Below are 15728 nucleotides of genomic sequence, written 5' to 3' on the forward strand. Positions count from 1 at the left end.
TTGTTCAGTAATTTGTGAGTTTATAATTATTTTAGTACAGTATTTGTAAGGAAAAAACTCAAAGCTTTCTAGACAGTTAGTCAACAATCCTAATGCTGCTGCTGACTATTTATTGGTTAATAATGACGTTGAAGATTTTATAGGCAAAGGGAACATTTCAGAGATGTTATCCAGAGGAAAATGGATTAATTTTAAAATTATTTCATTACATGAATTTTAAAATTATTTGACTGATGAAGAAGCAATCCTGAAAAACAAACAAAACCCTCCAAAAACCCAAACAAACAACAAAAATCCAAAGGGATAGAAGTTCCAGTAGTAGAAAAAAGTATAATGAGACTGAGTGACTACAAATAACATGCAAACCTAGGAGAAGGAATGCACTGATATGCTGGGTGCTTCATTACACTGAATGAAGAAGGAATAGCTTCACAAAACACTTTGTCAGCCTGGCTTAGCCAGAAGATGTGAGCCTAAAACAGGAATCACTTAGGGAAGTTTCAGACTCTCTGAGACAAAATATCATAGACCATAAATATCTGCTGCAGTTCTAAGCTATAGTGCCAATACAGTTTTGGTTAATAATTTTGGTGTTGCATATTCAGTATCTAAGAGTAAGAAATCTGTCATTAAGACACAGATCTTGCACTAACCTGTTATAAAATATGTACTATGCATAATGTTAACACATACCTATTTTCATTTCCCTTCCTAGAGAATTGCCTTGCAGTCTCACCAGTACACAATTGCAGTACATGGATATTCACAGGGTGATGATTACATATTCCCACTCACCAGGGTAACTCCTTCATCATTCTTTTGATTCACACTTCCTCCACTTGATATGAGCTGTCGGACATCCGTCAGCATTATCATAGGTCTTTGTATCTTCATTTGGCGTAACGAATTCAGCTCTACACCTAGAACAAGAAATAAGGCTAAAACTTTCTGCCATTTCATTCATCAATAAAGAACAGTTGTATGATTTTACGTTGTGAGTTTGTAAAACCTTAATCAGCAATTAATTAGGCTTTGGTATATATCTACAGAGCCTGTTTATTGACATATCTGCCAATGAGTTTACTCTTATCTTTGTTGGTCAGTCACTAGAAGGATGATTTAATGTCAATCAGCAATATCAAATACATGGACACGTAGGTAAAGCAGTTGTAATATCATTAAACCCACTGTGATTGTGAAATAGCTGTGAATGGGAAAAAATTAAACACTCTCAAGGAAGGCACTCAAGTGCTTGGGTCTTATTTAATTAAAGTTATTTTTGGCTGCACTTTTTCAGCCCTTGTGTATGCGTCACAGTGCCCAGATCAGTCCCTCCAATCTGTCAGCTCAACTGCTTGAGAAATTATGAAGTGAAGAAAATAACATTAAAACTCATCAGTTCTTTAACTAACTAGATTATTTTTAACAAGAATTAGTTTTCCAGCTGAGCATAGACACTGCAAAGCCCTATAAACCAAGAGAAAACATGCTCTGGAGAAAAGAACAAATAGAAGAAGATGAAAGGAATGATGGGTGTGGGATTGTTTGTGTCAGCATATACTACTGAAAGAAACAGTTGTCAAAGTACAGTTTAAAAAGGAAGACAAGCGAGGCAATCTATAGCCAAAAGAGGACTTGGTCTCCAGTTTGAAAATATTTAAAATTAGAAACAGAGGGTACAGGAAAATTGCTAAGTGGTTAAATGAGCAACTGTCTGTGGCTTTATTGGAATACCTAACCAAAACTTCAGGGCACCTAGCTTCATGTGGTCATTTACATCCATATATAGAAAATGTAATTTGATTACAAATACCCTTCCTTTCTGTCCTGGAAATGACATAACAAAACCCATATGAATAAATGATTTCTAGTTTCTCCCATATTTGCCAGTGAGATGAAAAGTGACAAACAATAAATAAATTAATTTCATGTGCATTTAACTGAACATTTTATCTTCAACAATTCTTGCAGGTTTTTACACTGCTTAAAAATGGAAACCTATTTCAGGGTAAAAGCATATTTTAAGTTTGTTATTTCATTTGACCCTGACACTTGTATCATGATAGCAAAGAATCTCAGTTTCTTCCTTTAACATGCTACTATACACAGTGTTCTACGTTCTGAATTTATTTGCTTGCAGCACTTCTAAGAGTTTCAGTTCAGCAGTGACATGTTTAGTGTGATCACTGTCTTGTTGGCTTAAAAACTCTCCCATTTTCACATCTGTCACCTAAATGATACTAAATGACACCGAACGTAAAACACAAATTTAAACCCAAGTTGGAGAGAATGAGATGTTTTCTGTATATAGACTAAAACTTGTGATCGTTCACGTAAACGTAACTCAGACAAACATGACTCTGATAGCTTAAATTAGATAACCACCCAATACACCACAATATACCAACATCCTACTGCCAGACAGTTGTTAGACTGGAGCACAATCACAGAACCACAGAACTGCAGAACAGTAGATTAGAAGATCCAGAGATTATGGAGTTCAACTCCCATGACAAAGCAGGATCACCTCGGGTAGTCTGCACAGGGATGCATCCAGGTGTGTTTTCAAGGTCTCCAGAGAAGGAGACTCCACCACCCCCCCAGGCAGCCTGTTCCAGTGCTCCGTCACCCTCACTGTAAAGAAGTTTGTCCTCATACTGAAGTGAAACCTTCTATGTTCAAGTTTGAATCCACTGTTGCTTGTCTTATTACTGCTGACCAGCAAAAACAGATTGGTCCCATCCACTTGACACTCATTCCTCAGATATTTACAGATATTGATCAGATCCCCTCTCAAGTCTTCTCCAGACTAAACAGCCCCAGGTCTCTCAGTCTCTGTCCACAGGAGAGCTGCTCAAGTTCCCCAGTCATCCTTGCGGCTCTCCGCTAGACTCTCCCCAGCAGGTTCCTGTCTCTCTTGAACTGAGGAGCCCAAAATTTGACATAGTATTCCAGGTGCAGTCTCATTAGGGCAGAGTAGAGGGGGAGAAGCACCTCCCTAGACCTGCTGGCCACACTTTTCTTGATGCACTGCAACCCTCCTGCCACGGGCAGGGACACCCTACCCTACATCAGGCTGGCCACAGCCTCAGCATCTTATCTTCATTTTATATCTTACCCCAAAATTTAGCATCCTACCCCAAAACTTAGCATTCTATCTCCATTTGATATCTTACCTCAGTTTAGCATCTTACCCCAAAATTTAGCATCCTACTTCAATTTACATCTTATCTCCCTTTTATATCTTACCCCAAAATTTAGCTTCCCACCTCAATTTACATCTTATCTCCATTTTATATCTTACCTCAGTTTAGTATCTTACCCTAAAATTTAGCATCCCACCCCAAAATTTAGCATCGTATCTCCATTTTATATCTTACCCCAAAATTTCGCATCCTACTTCAATTTACATATTATCTCCATTTTATATTATATTATGTTTCACTGTATAAGAAAAACACCTGAAAAGACCATTTTGCATGCTTTGCTTGTCTCACTGTCCCTGCCATATGGCTATAGAACTGACAATCCAAAGGAACGTACACATCTCAGATGAAAAGAGGAAGAATACCTTTTGGAAAGATTCAGTGCTAAAGAAATACATAGCAAACAGAACTGAGAATTTCTATCAGCAATATATTACTTAAAAACATCCAGCAGTAAGAAGTTTCTCCATCTGTGAGTGGAACACCTTTTTCCTGTGCTGAGCACAAAGCAAAACATTCAAGCACTCTTTCAGAAATACACATTGCATACACCCGGCAGCCACTCTAACCTGCATATCTCGTTCTCCAACAGCCCTCAGGAGAGGCGAATAGCATCTTGTCTTGCAAATACAAATGTACCTTAAAACCTTGCAACAGCATTGAGAAGTCAATCTCTTCTCAGCTCTTGCTTAACTCTTTTCTCACCCTGCCTGTATCTGCCCCTCCTGCACAGAGCTGTACAAACAGCAAGGCTCTTTTCACCTCAAGTGTGATGAGCCTGTCTGTACTCTTTTGTAATTCTGGGGACAGTGTGGTTTAGAATGTCCACTTTTCTCTGGTGCAGCATAGGATAGACATGTTCACAACACTCAATGGGGGGGGACGGGGGGGAAAGCATGGCACCATTCCTGAAATACTCATTTCTGTTCACTGAAATATTCATGTGTAGCTGCGACTTTATCCAGCTTCAAATTTTAGAAGGACTTTCCTGGCTGCTTACAAGATAACTTCATAAGGACCATTATTTTTGTTAGAATATATTGTTCAGTAGTTCTTGTGCATACTGCCCACCATTATGTGCATTTGATTTTCAAAGGTCAGCATACAAACAGATACATTTCAGCAACATTTATTATGTGAGAGGGGAAGCCAATATTTGTAATATCTGCAAAAGAATACATACTTTCAACATTGATTCACTGCAGAAGTACCAACTGCTGTTGAGTTTTATGGTTTTGCCCTTAAAGATATCATTACATATGCTTAGTGAAGTATCTGCAGTTTATTTCCTTTTAGTCTGCAAATGCTATCAGAAATGGCATTCCTATCTCTTCCTCACACAGACATTAGAGTTGCAATTCTCTTTCCCCAGTGAAACATGCACCTTTTTTCTCTTTTGTAATAAGGATGTCAATGACCCTTCCAGCTAAAATCGGTTGAAAACAGTTTCTTCTTAACTTGTATGAAAACAAAACAAAACAAAAATTGTAATTTATTTTAACAGACTGGCACAGTAGCAAGTCCTAATACTAAATTTGTGGGCATATTCTGCATGTTTATTATTTTACTTGTAGTATTAATGCCAGAGCATGGGGGCAAAATAAGTGTACTGTCTCTGTTTACTTGCTATTAGTATCACACCTGAAATGAGCTCTATGGTATTTCTATAGTCAGGATTTCTCTGCAAGGTATTAATGTGCTATGGTTAGATGTTTCTGTGAGAGCAGACCACTCAATAAGTGCCAGGGAGCCAGAAGCTGAGGGTGAACACAGGTCACACAGGGCAGTATCCTTGCTGACTAGGGCACAACCTCATAGTACCTGAACAAGAACACAGAGCAGGTCTGGTGACGGGAATCTGGGCTAACCAGAGGTCCTATAATTGCCAGAAAAGCCTCTAGCAGCAAACTCAGAAAAATCAAGTGAAGTCAGGAAGTCAAATCAAGTGGTTCAGAGTTGGGACCAGCAATATTCATGGCTGGGCATAGGCATACCTCAAGCAAGAACCAAGGGAAATAGTCCAAGCCTAAATGTGGCTCCTGAGGCAAAGTACAGGTGAAAGACGTGACAAGGCTTCTCCCCATTCTGCCTTACAACTCTTAACTCTTTTTTTAGCCATCTGCTCCCAGGTTGTATGGCTGTACCCATATCAGAGTTGATTTGAGCACAGGCAGCCAAGCCTCAAGTAATTAAGTAAGTGTGAATGCACTCTGGGCATGAAATTATTTTTTCTAACTTGCTAAAGGTTACAGATTTAAGAATCCTAAAAAAGCTAATAATAGTTTATTCCTGATGGTAACAGAATTAGATTATTCATTGGTAAATTGAAAGGAACTTAAGAGGGCATTTCAGCTTCTGATGTTCTTCACAATCATTTTTCTAATCTTTGCCAGGAGCTATCTGCTTTCCTTCTAGCATCAGCTACAAAGTAGATCATGAACTACTGGCTATAAATTTACAACATTAATTCAAGTGCCAAAAGTCTCCACAGCGAGTTTAAAGGTTTTCCCTTTGATAGAAACATATGAGTAATAAAATGTTTCCATATGATGGATTTTTTTCTTCAATTCACTTTCAAACACACCCCCATTTGTATGCCAGAAACACACAAAAGAGCAGTCTAAGACTTCAAAGTCAGTTCCCCAAGAGTTAGAAAATGCTAAAAATAAGGCAGCTTACTCAACCTGATATTAAAAAGCACAAAGGAAGACAGATGAGTATTCTTAACTACAATTCTTTCAATGTGTCACATTTTCTGTGTGCTTCATTTTCAGGATGTTAAGGGACCTGCTGGAGCTGTGTTCTCACTGGTAACACCATTGCTTTGCTTAACCCTTGTCATCAATTAATGAAGCTCTTCGATGAAAATAGGTGGGTAGTTTGTTTTTTTTTGGTGTGATAATCTTGTGGGTAGGTGGTTCCCAATAAGCAAGAATCAAAGGGGGAAAAATGAACCACCCTGAAGCTGATTGTTTTTGGCTGTTTGTTTTTCTGTCAGCCTAATTTAATAGATAATTTGTAAGCAGAAATTGAGATCATGCTGCATATAGTTCTAAAACAGAAACTATATCAGAAGATTTAGTTTTAGCTTAAATTCACTGATCTTTAGTGCTAACATTCTGTATTTGTTAATATTTTATTGAGTTCTTACTGTAGTAGTATGTAAGCAAAAATTCCTTAATATCATTGAACCCCTTTTCATAGTTTAAAGTCTAGAGCAGTAGTTTTCTGAACTTATTTTGATCTAAACCAGTTGCTTTTCTTGAGAGCACTGAAGAAATGGTATATGATTTCCCCTCCCCTCCCCTCCTCCCCCAGTGGATTACTAAATCAGTTTAAGGGTTTGTAAAATCATAGAATAATTTTGGTTGGAAAAGATCTTTAAGATTATGAAGTTCAAGATCAAAGAATCTCAAACCCAACATGGCCCTGAGTAGCCTAGGCTGCTACTCTTAGTTTGACATGACCAAACATCATACAGATAAGCTATTTCCACTACTTTCCAAAATATGAAATTGGAAGCTGTACTTTCCTTCCTTGATGAGGAGTATCTCGGAGAAGGCAAATAGTATGCTAGAATTTGTAGTCAACACAAAGGATGACCTTAATATACACAGGATATGTACCTCCATTTGTTTTCCCTTAGGTAACTAAAGCCTGCCTACTACTTTCATTGCACTGATTACAGGATCACAGAAAGTTTGGGGTTGGAAGAGACCTCCAGAGATCATCAGGTCCAACCCCCCTCTCAGGGCAGGACTACAGAATCTAGTGCAGATCACACAGGAACATATCCAGATGGGGCTTGAAAGTCTCCAGAAAAGGAGACTCCACAACTTCTCTGGGGAGCCTGTTCCAGTGCTCTGTGACCCTTAAGGTAAAGAAGTTCTTCCTCATGTCGAGGCGGAACTTTCTGTGCTGTAGTTTATACCCACTGCTCCTTGTCCTATCACAGGGCACAACTGTCTGCCCCCTCCCTCTTGATGCCCAGCCCTCATACATTTATAAACATTGATTTGATCCCCTCTGTCTTCTCTTCACCAAACCAAAAAGCTCCAGGTCACTCAGCCTCTGCCCACAGGGCACATGTTCCAGCCCCTTAATCATCTTCACAGCCCTCCATTAGACTCTTTTGAGTAGATCCCTATCCCTCCTGAACTGGGGAACCCAAAACTGAACAAAGTATTTCAGGTGAGGTCTCACCATGGCAGAGTAGAGCGGGAGAAGAACCTCCCTCAATCTGCTGGCCTCACTCCTCTTAATGCACCCCAGGATCCCATCGGCCTTCTTGGCCACAAGGGCACATTGTTGTGCCACGGATAGCTTCTTATCCATCAGGACTCCCAGGTCCTTCTCCACAGGGCTGCTCTTCAGCAGATCACCTCCCAACCTCTCCTGGTGCAGTTTATTATTCCTTCCCAGATGCAGGACTCTGCACTCATCTCTACTGAACCTCATTAAGCTCCTCCTTGCCCAGCCCTCCAGTCTGTCCAAGTCTCACTGAAGTGCCACACAACCTTCAGGTGTAGCCACTAAGCCTCCCAGCTTCATATAGTCAGCAAACTTGCTGAGTGGACACTCTGTCCCATCATCAGTGTCACTGATGAAGATGTTGAACAGGACTGGACCCAGCACTGATTCCTGGGGAACTCCAGTTACAGGTCTCCAGCTGGACTTGGCACCATTGATCACCACTCTTGGCACTGTATTGTAACCAGTTCTGAATCCATCCCACTGTCTGTTCTTCTACGCCACACATCCTGAGCTTGCCCACAGTGTCAAAAGCCTTGCTAAGGTCAAGGCAGACTACATCCACTGGTCTCCTTGCATCTACCCATTTGGTTACAACATCACAGAATGCTATCAGCTTAGTCAAGCATGATTTCCTCTTGGTAAATTCATGCTGACTACTCCTAATAATATTTTGCTTTTCCATGTGCCTAGAGATGATCCCTGGAATGAGACACTCCATCATTTTTCAGAGATGGAGATGAGGCTGACTGGTCTATAGTTTCCTGGAACCTCTCTCTTGCCTTTTTTGAATACTGGAGTGGCATTGGCTTTCCCACAGTTCTCAGGCACCTCTCCTGTTTGCAAAAATGATAGAGAGTGGCAGAGCAACAGTATCAGCCAGTTCTCTCAACACTCTGATTTCAGTATACCATGTAACATCAGTTACATCTGAGAAAAATGATTTCTGCACAGGAAAGGAGAATATTTTAATTAAATACACAGAATTTCATGTAGACTTCAGTAATATAATCTCCATATAATGTCCTGATGAGCTATATTCCAGAACCATGATAAAATGTATGTTAAAGGTTTCAGGCAGCTGCTAGAGAATTCTTTGCACTCCTATGTCCTTACAGATCATTCACAAACAGGACTCAGAGAACTAATTTAAGTAAGTAAAAATATTTTAAAATATGTAACTCATTAAAGGCATCTAAAGTTATTGTTATCACCTATAGCTCTAAGCCTAAGAGTAAATTAGGTTCTCTTTGACAGTGAAAAGAAAGTCCACTCACTAATACCTGTAGTGCAGTTAAACACATACAGTGAACTACCACAGTGGTGAAACTGGTAAGAAACCACAAAGACACCAGACTTCTAAGAACCTTAATGGCTTAAATTAACAAAGTTTCTTGTAACATAAAGCTACTAATTCCAGTATAATTCTGTTACATCAAAATAAATATTTTTTGTTCTTTTATTAGCTGAGCCATAAGGCACCTAATTTTACTTTTCTCTAGTAACTTCAGTAGAGGCAATGATTACAGTATTTTACACAGCAACCCCTTCTTCATGTTGTAAACCAGGATGCACAACTGAATGGATAATATTAAGGAAATCTTTAAGAATGTAGGTAAGCACAGAGAATGAGGGAATATGTTTTATATATTGTATTTAAAGGATGAGATTATAGGTGGGTGTTCTACAGCACTACAGCTGAAAATGATATTTACTATAGGATCAGCCAATGCTCTTCTACAAGATTTTTGGCCACACATTGCCCTGTGAAGGGATGTGCACATGCAAGTGTGCATGGGGATTACTGCAATGATGAGGGCTCCACGAAAACAGTCCACAAAGAAACAGTCTGAATGATTTGAGCTAACTCAGACTTATCCAGATAGCTTGATTTTCTTCACAGTTTCTTTCCTCAATACTATTAATCATGGTAAGCTACATAAATGTTTCAGAAGATGCTAATTAAATTGTAAAAACTAATTGCAAAATAAGGGTACTTTGAGCTGCCTATTGTTACAAGAAGAATAGTAATAGAGTAAGCCAAGTTGGTGGGCATTTTGTCATTGATGACCCAAAGGCCTAGATTTCACAGTACTGCAATTGAGGTGTAGGATCAATCTGCCCTGACAGCCTAAAACTAAGAATGATAAACTACCACTTGCCAACTTAAGTTCTTATTAGCAAGCATATCTCATAATAGAAACATAGTTACAGTATTTTCTCAATACAAAACAAAATCAATACCAATACTTTTAAAATAAGTGGTAAAGTTTTATATACATTTCTACTCAGATTATTTGCAGAGATGTATTTATTTAACAGCCTGCCTCCAGAAAAAAATATACTCTGGGACAGTATCTAACTCACATGTGAAATGAAACAAGATGGGAAGCTCGGTTCTCACATTGTTAAATTAGTTGGATTTAAAATCTCCTGCATTAATGTAGTTTTTCTGCTTTGAATTAATATTCTAGCATCTCTGTATGAGTGGGCTAAAGCAGATATGACAATGACCACTGTCTTAACCCTCATTAGCTGTTCCAGTCTAAAGGCACTGAAAACTTTTGTGACTCCAAACAATCTTCACCTTTTCATCTGCAAACTGATCTAGCTCCACTGACTTTGGTGTGGATTTGCATCAAATCATTATCCTTTTAGATTTTATGCCATGTTCCACAAAAAACACTTCAGAAGCTGAAGAGTTGACTTACCATGTTCTTCCAAGTACACCAGAAGAATGCTGCTAGATTCAGTCCCTTCTACAGCATAATCAAGTGCAATGTTTCCATTAACATCTTGCAGCAGCACATTTGCTCCAGCCTAAAGAAAAGAATTGAAAAAACATCAGGATTTTGTAGAGAAATCTGAAACCATTGTTAAGGTTCATATACATTTACATTTAAAAACATTTCAACATTGGGGTTGATTATAACCTGGAAAAAAAATTAAAATTGCATGTGAAAAACATCTGGCTTTGCTTGGCACAGCTGAATCTTGCCACCTTACCTGTTAAGCCTGCCTTTATGGTACAGATGTCTGAGCTGCTCATTGGTGAATTTTGGAACCACCACTATTTGCAGCACAGTGTTTTAAAGAAAAGTAAGCTGTCCCTGATTACAGTCTGCATTAAAACACTACACAGTAAACAGCAGATCAAAAGCTGACTGACAAACACCACAGACACCCACACAGTAGCAATGAGAGCCACCAGTAAGAGTACCCTTGTCAGCTAGCCCAATCTCTTATGCCCTCACCCATCAAAATCTGACCTCAAAGAGAACCATCCCTTGCTAAACAAAGTTGCTATTTGGCACCAACTGGAAACAACAAATGTGAGCTTGATGATTTCAACTGTGGTCCTTAAAGGAGTGAGGCTGACATCACTGTAAGTTTCATTCAAAACTCAAGATAAAAGATAAACTAAAAGGAACCATTCATGATTCATGAGATACTTGAGAAGAAACCACCAGCATGATAAGAACACTTGTATTCTTACATATTAAGCATTGTTAGTGTAAGAATTTGCACTATGAAAGGCATTTTTTTCTTATTAAGAAAGCTCATCCTATCCTTGAAAATGTCTGCTGGACATAAAAGTTTACATTGCAGTGAAATATGTAACTTCTTTAAGAGACCGCTAATGTAATTCATGTAAAATCTTTTCTTCATAGCTTTTAACTGCAAAAAAAATATGAAACAAGAGTCACCTCTAGTAAATTCACTTACTTTTTTAACCACCTCTTATGACAAGAAGTTTAGCTAATAAAAATGAGGGGGGAGCAAGGTCTGTCTTTCTTAAAACCGCAGCAGCAGAGGTGTGAATTGTAGTACAGAACTATTCATACAAAGTATGATTGGTTCCCATCAAGTGCTGAGGGGACAGACAGGCATCAAAGAATTATTTACTTCAGATGTCTTGCAGTCAAATGAATTATTCTGCTACAAAGTGTAATATTTTCCTTTGGTGTCTGTCATGTTGCACTGAATGCAAGGGGAACCTAGACAGCAAATTTAGATTAGATGTATAGCTTTTAAATTGATAAGTGAGATTAGATGAAAGGAGTTGACTTTAGTAAAAAGGAATGGAAAGAGATTTATAAGAAAAGGGATTTACAAGGTATAAAATCTTATATTCATTATAGTATTATGAGAATAAATCTATACTTGCCTATCCTGACAGACAAAATCAAAACAATGGACTGGAAGATCCTAATATCATAATATCATCGCAGGATAGTTTTACAACTCTTTATTGCACTCAATCCACTACCAGAAAGGATGACTTTTGTTGTTTTGTTTTGCTTTCTACTCACTGAACCATCAGTGTGCTGGTGATGGTAAAATCAGGAAAGTAACACATTTTGGTGTCTAGTTGACTTGCATAAAATAAAGACTACAAAGTCTTGGAAGTATCTGTCCTTCCCTGTGTGTAAATAATCTCCAGGCAATGGCAGAACATTGGGACAATAATAATAAAATAAACCTCCATTCACTTTCTTCTTTGTTAAGAAACCAAAAATATCTCTGACACTAGATTCAGGAAGAATAGGATAATTAAATTGACTAGCAGCACATTTTCCCACCTCTCTAAAATGTAATGGCACTGACAGCATACAACATGCAATTACTTGGCTCCAAGTAATTTTTTGTCACATAGTTCTTTAAGTCATTTCTCAAATGTTTGCAATTATCCCAAACAGAAGATCAAGTTTGGTGAAAGTTGTGGAAGCAGCAGAAGAAAACACTCTCAGAACTCAGGTGAAGATGTGATGTAGGACAAAGATGTACATTTTAAAGTGATATCTTGCTTCAGAAAGAAGTATTTTGTGGGTTTTAGTAATAAGCACTTCTAATACAGTACATCATCCCTGCCTCCCTCTTACATATAATCTGTGAAACTACTGACAGTCTCCTCTGTCTCACTGTACAGGTCATTTATGAAAACCATTAACCTATGTGGTACAGCTCCCAGCTGGACTTTATGCTGCTGATCACAACCCCCTGGGACCAGCCACCAGTTTTCGACCTCACCTCACTGCCCACTGACCTAACCCATAGGTTGTCTGTGTGGATGTCATTAAAGAGTGTTAAAAGCCTTCCTAAAATAGAGGTAGATTATATCCACTGCTGATCCCTTTACCCACCAAGCTAGCCAATGCATTGGTGAAGACTTTGACTTATTTCACTTCAGTAAATCTAATTTTAAGAACTGTACCAAATGTTTTAAGAATACCCAGAAACACTGTGATTTTCAAAGTTTGTTGCAGGCTATAAAAAACGTTTTGAATCAGGGAATTTTACTTAATTTATTGGATAACTTTTTAATTATTGATTCTGCTATCAAAAAAAAAAAAAAAAAGGAAACAGACAAACAGACACTTAGAGAAGTAAGCTTGGACTCCTCTTCAGATGCCACTACTCCCTCTAAGAATCACAGAATGGTAAGGGTTGGAAGGGACTTCTGAAGATCTAATCACCTTGCTGACATATGCTACACCACCAGTGTCAGTGAGGGAGACTGGGTCAGCATGTTGTAGTTCCTCTTCTCTGGTCACTCCTTGTTTCTTCCTCCCCTGTTCTAGTATGAGCTCCTTCACTGGCCAGTCTTCCTGGAGTCATAACTCCCCACCAAGTCCTCCAATGGGTCTCTGCTTGCGCAATTCATTTTGCTCCTGCACCACTTAACAGTCTCCCCTGGACAGTATCATGCAGGTTATGCCCAGTGCCAAACTCCAGTGTGCTTCAGAAAGCAGGCCATTCTAGGCACAGAGAAGTTTGCTGTTGCATGGTATCCTAACAAAAAGATGTGTCACAGGTTATCAATGTGATCTAAATTGTCCGTATCAATATTTTTAAATGTTCATAGTAAGAGCATTTCCTGTTCACTGATTACACATTTGCCAGCAAGACACTGGAAGTCACTCGCTGTTAAATGTGAGAGACTCAGAGGATTTCTTTTTCATTCCCAAGCACCTCTCAGCTAGTTATGATCAGTCCTGAAAGCTTATTTTATAATTGTAATGCAAACTACCCATTTAGCTACTTGTATAAGAAAAGAGAAGATGGCAGTCTCACAGGTGGCAGATGACATGGCAGAAGATAACACAAATAACTAGTAGGGTAGGGGTCAGAGCAGAATAAATGACAGAGGCACACTGAGCAGAAAAACAATAGGCTCAAGCAGAAGTACAGAAGGAGCATAAGAAAGACTTAAGAGGATGTTGCAGGTAGCCAATGTCACAAATATTATACCTTTAGCTCAAATTCAGACAGACAATTGTGATAAATAACTTTGGTCTTATTGCTACTATATATAGCCCTTTAGGCCAGATAAAAAGAAACTTAGATATGATTAGAGATACAAATATAATTCAGTTTATTTCAATGTAGTTCTACTTTGTTCTCAGGTTTCTGTTTGTAGCTCTTGAAGAAAATGTGGCTTCTGATATTAGAGTTTACAAATTTATATGTATACCTTGTTCACATTAAAAATGTAATCCCGTACTTACTCTATTTCATTTCAAATGTTTTATCTATCTATGTGAACTCTTCATGCAGTGCTCAGTGTACATGAGAAAGCTACTGACTTACTCATTCTCAACACATCCCCAAACTCAAGTAATTTCTCAGTAAAAAGACACATGTAGTGCACAACTTGATTCAATATGACACTTTTTACAAAATCTGGATTCTATTTGTCTGCAATGATAAATTGCTTCTATTTTAGAAAGACTGCAGAAGGAACACCTTTTAAAATATTATCGAAAAGATCTTCCCAGAGACACTTATTTTCATAGACAGTATGTGAAATGCAACTGAAATGCAAGCTCTATGCAGAACAACATCCATATGTAGGGGGTACAACATGAGAACGAATTCTGGTGATCAGTAATAACTGAGTATATGGTGCCAGATTTGCACACTGTCCCCATATGACCAGAAACCAGAGCCTGCTGCCAAAGAGAAAATACATCAGGAAAATGAAAGGACATAAGATTTTCTTTTTGGTTCCAGAAACTATTATTTGAAAGACCTCAGTTTATCACAGGATCACATTACTATTCATTTTTAAATCCTGTTTCGGTTCCTGCCTATTTACTTACTTGCAGAATCTTTGATATATTTGCATTTCAGCCAAATTGAGTAGAACTGCTCAGCTCCACACCTATGCAAAACTGCTGACCCTAAAACTTAAGTACTGAGCTCAGGAGCAATACAGCATGAAGTAGGTTAGATGTGAAGTTTCACAGTAGCAGTCTGCTGCGATGAGAGACAGGGAGCAACTTGATGCAAGCTAAGTTCCATTTACTGTACTTTCAGCACTTGGTTATATACCTTAACATACAAGCTAAAAGATCATGCCAAATCCTAATTGGTCATTAAGACAGACCTCAGCACATACCTCATCAAGACAGACCTTGTACATTAGCAACTAGATAAGCAAAGGTGAACAGAACCGCAGGTTCACACTTTACGTTGTTTCATCTACTGCAACATTCTCTAAGGTCATTTCAACCCTCTATTTACTTAACTCAGTACTTTTCCCCTTTATGCATTCTGAACCCATGGCTTATGTTCCAGTATGTCAAGATCAAGCAACCATACAGCACTAAAAGTCCTACTATTCCCAACAGCAGTCTAAATACATGCACCCATTTTTTCCAACATGAAGTAGTCTGCAATGACTTCTCATTCAGTGGAAGAGAGAACAACTTTAGATTCACCACAGAGTGTGTGATACAATGTACATTCCCATCATAACTTACCCCATTATCACATCTTTTTACAGCTAAACCTCTAGCTAGTGTAGCATATAGTACAGCGAAGACACCTTAAGTACTGTGTCCAGTTCTGGGCCCCTCAATTCAAGAGAGATGTTGAGGTGCTGGAATGTGTCCAGAGAAGGGCGACAAAGCTGGTGAAGGGCCTGGAACACAAACCCTATGAGGAGAGGCAGAGGGAGCTGGGCCTGTTTAGCCTGGAGAAGAGGAAGTTCAGGGGTGACCTCACAGCTGTCTACAACTACCTGAAGGGAGGTTGTAGCCAGGTGGGGGTTGGTCTCTTCTCCCAGGCAACCAGCAACAGAACAAGGGGGCACAGTCTCAAGTTGTGCCGGGGAAAGTATAGGCTGGATGTTAGGAGGAAGTTGTTGCCAGAGAGAGTGATTGGCATTGGAATGGGCTGCCCAGGGAGGTGGTGGAGGCACCGTCCCTGGAGGTGTTGAAGAAAAGCCTGGATGAGGCACTTAGTGCCATGGTCTAGTTGACTGGC

The 15728-nt window shown here is 38.9% G+C and overlaps 1 protein-coding gene across 4 annotated transcripts in view; it reads right to left on the reverse strand.

The window, feature by feature from the left end:
- MYO16 (myosin XVI) overlaps window positions 1-15728 on the reverse strand; it is a 438909-nt gene that overhangs the window by 236842 nt on the left and 186339 nt on the right. For all 4 annotated transcript variants that reach the window (XM_064143768.1, XM_064143767.1, XM_064143769.1 and 1 more), the window contains 2 exons: window positions 10169-10277; window positions 796-920 (listed from right to left, as the gene is read on the reverse strand). In XM_064143768.1, the coding sequence (XP_063999838.1) occupies window positions 796-920; window positions 10169-10277 (234 nt within the window). The remainder of the gene's footprint in view (window positions 1-795; window positions 921-10168; window positions 10278-15728) is intronic.

The sequence above is a fragment of the Pogoniulus pusillus genome, chromosome 5, assembly GCF_015220805.1.
Source record: "Pogoniulus pusillus isolate bPogPus1 chromosome 5, bPogPus1.pri, whole genome shotgun sequence".
Classification (NCBI taxonomy): Eukaryota; Metazoa; Chordata; class Aves; order Piciformes; family Lybiidae; genus Pogoniulus; species Pogoniulus pusillus.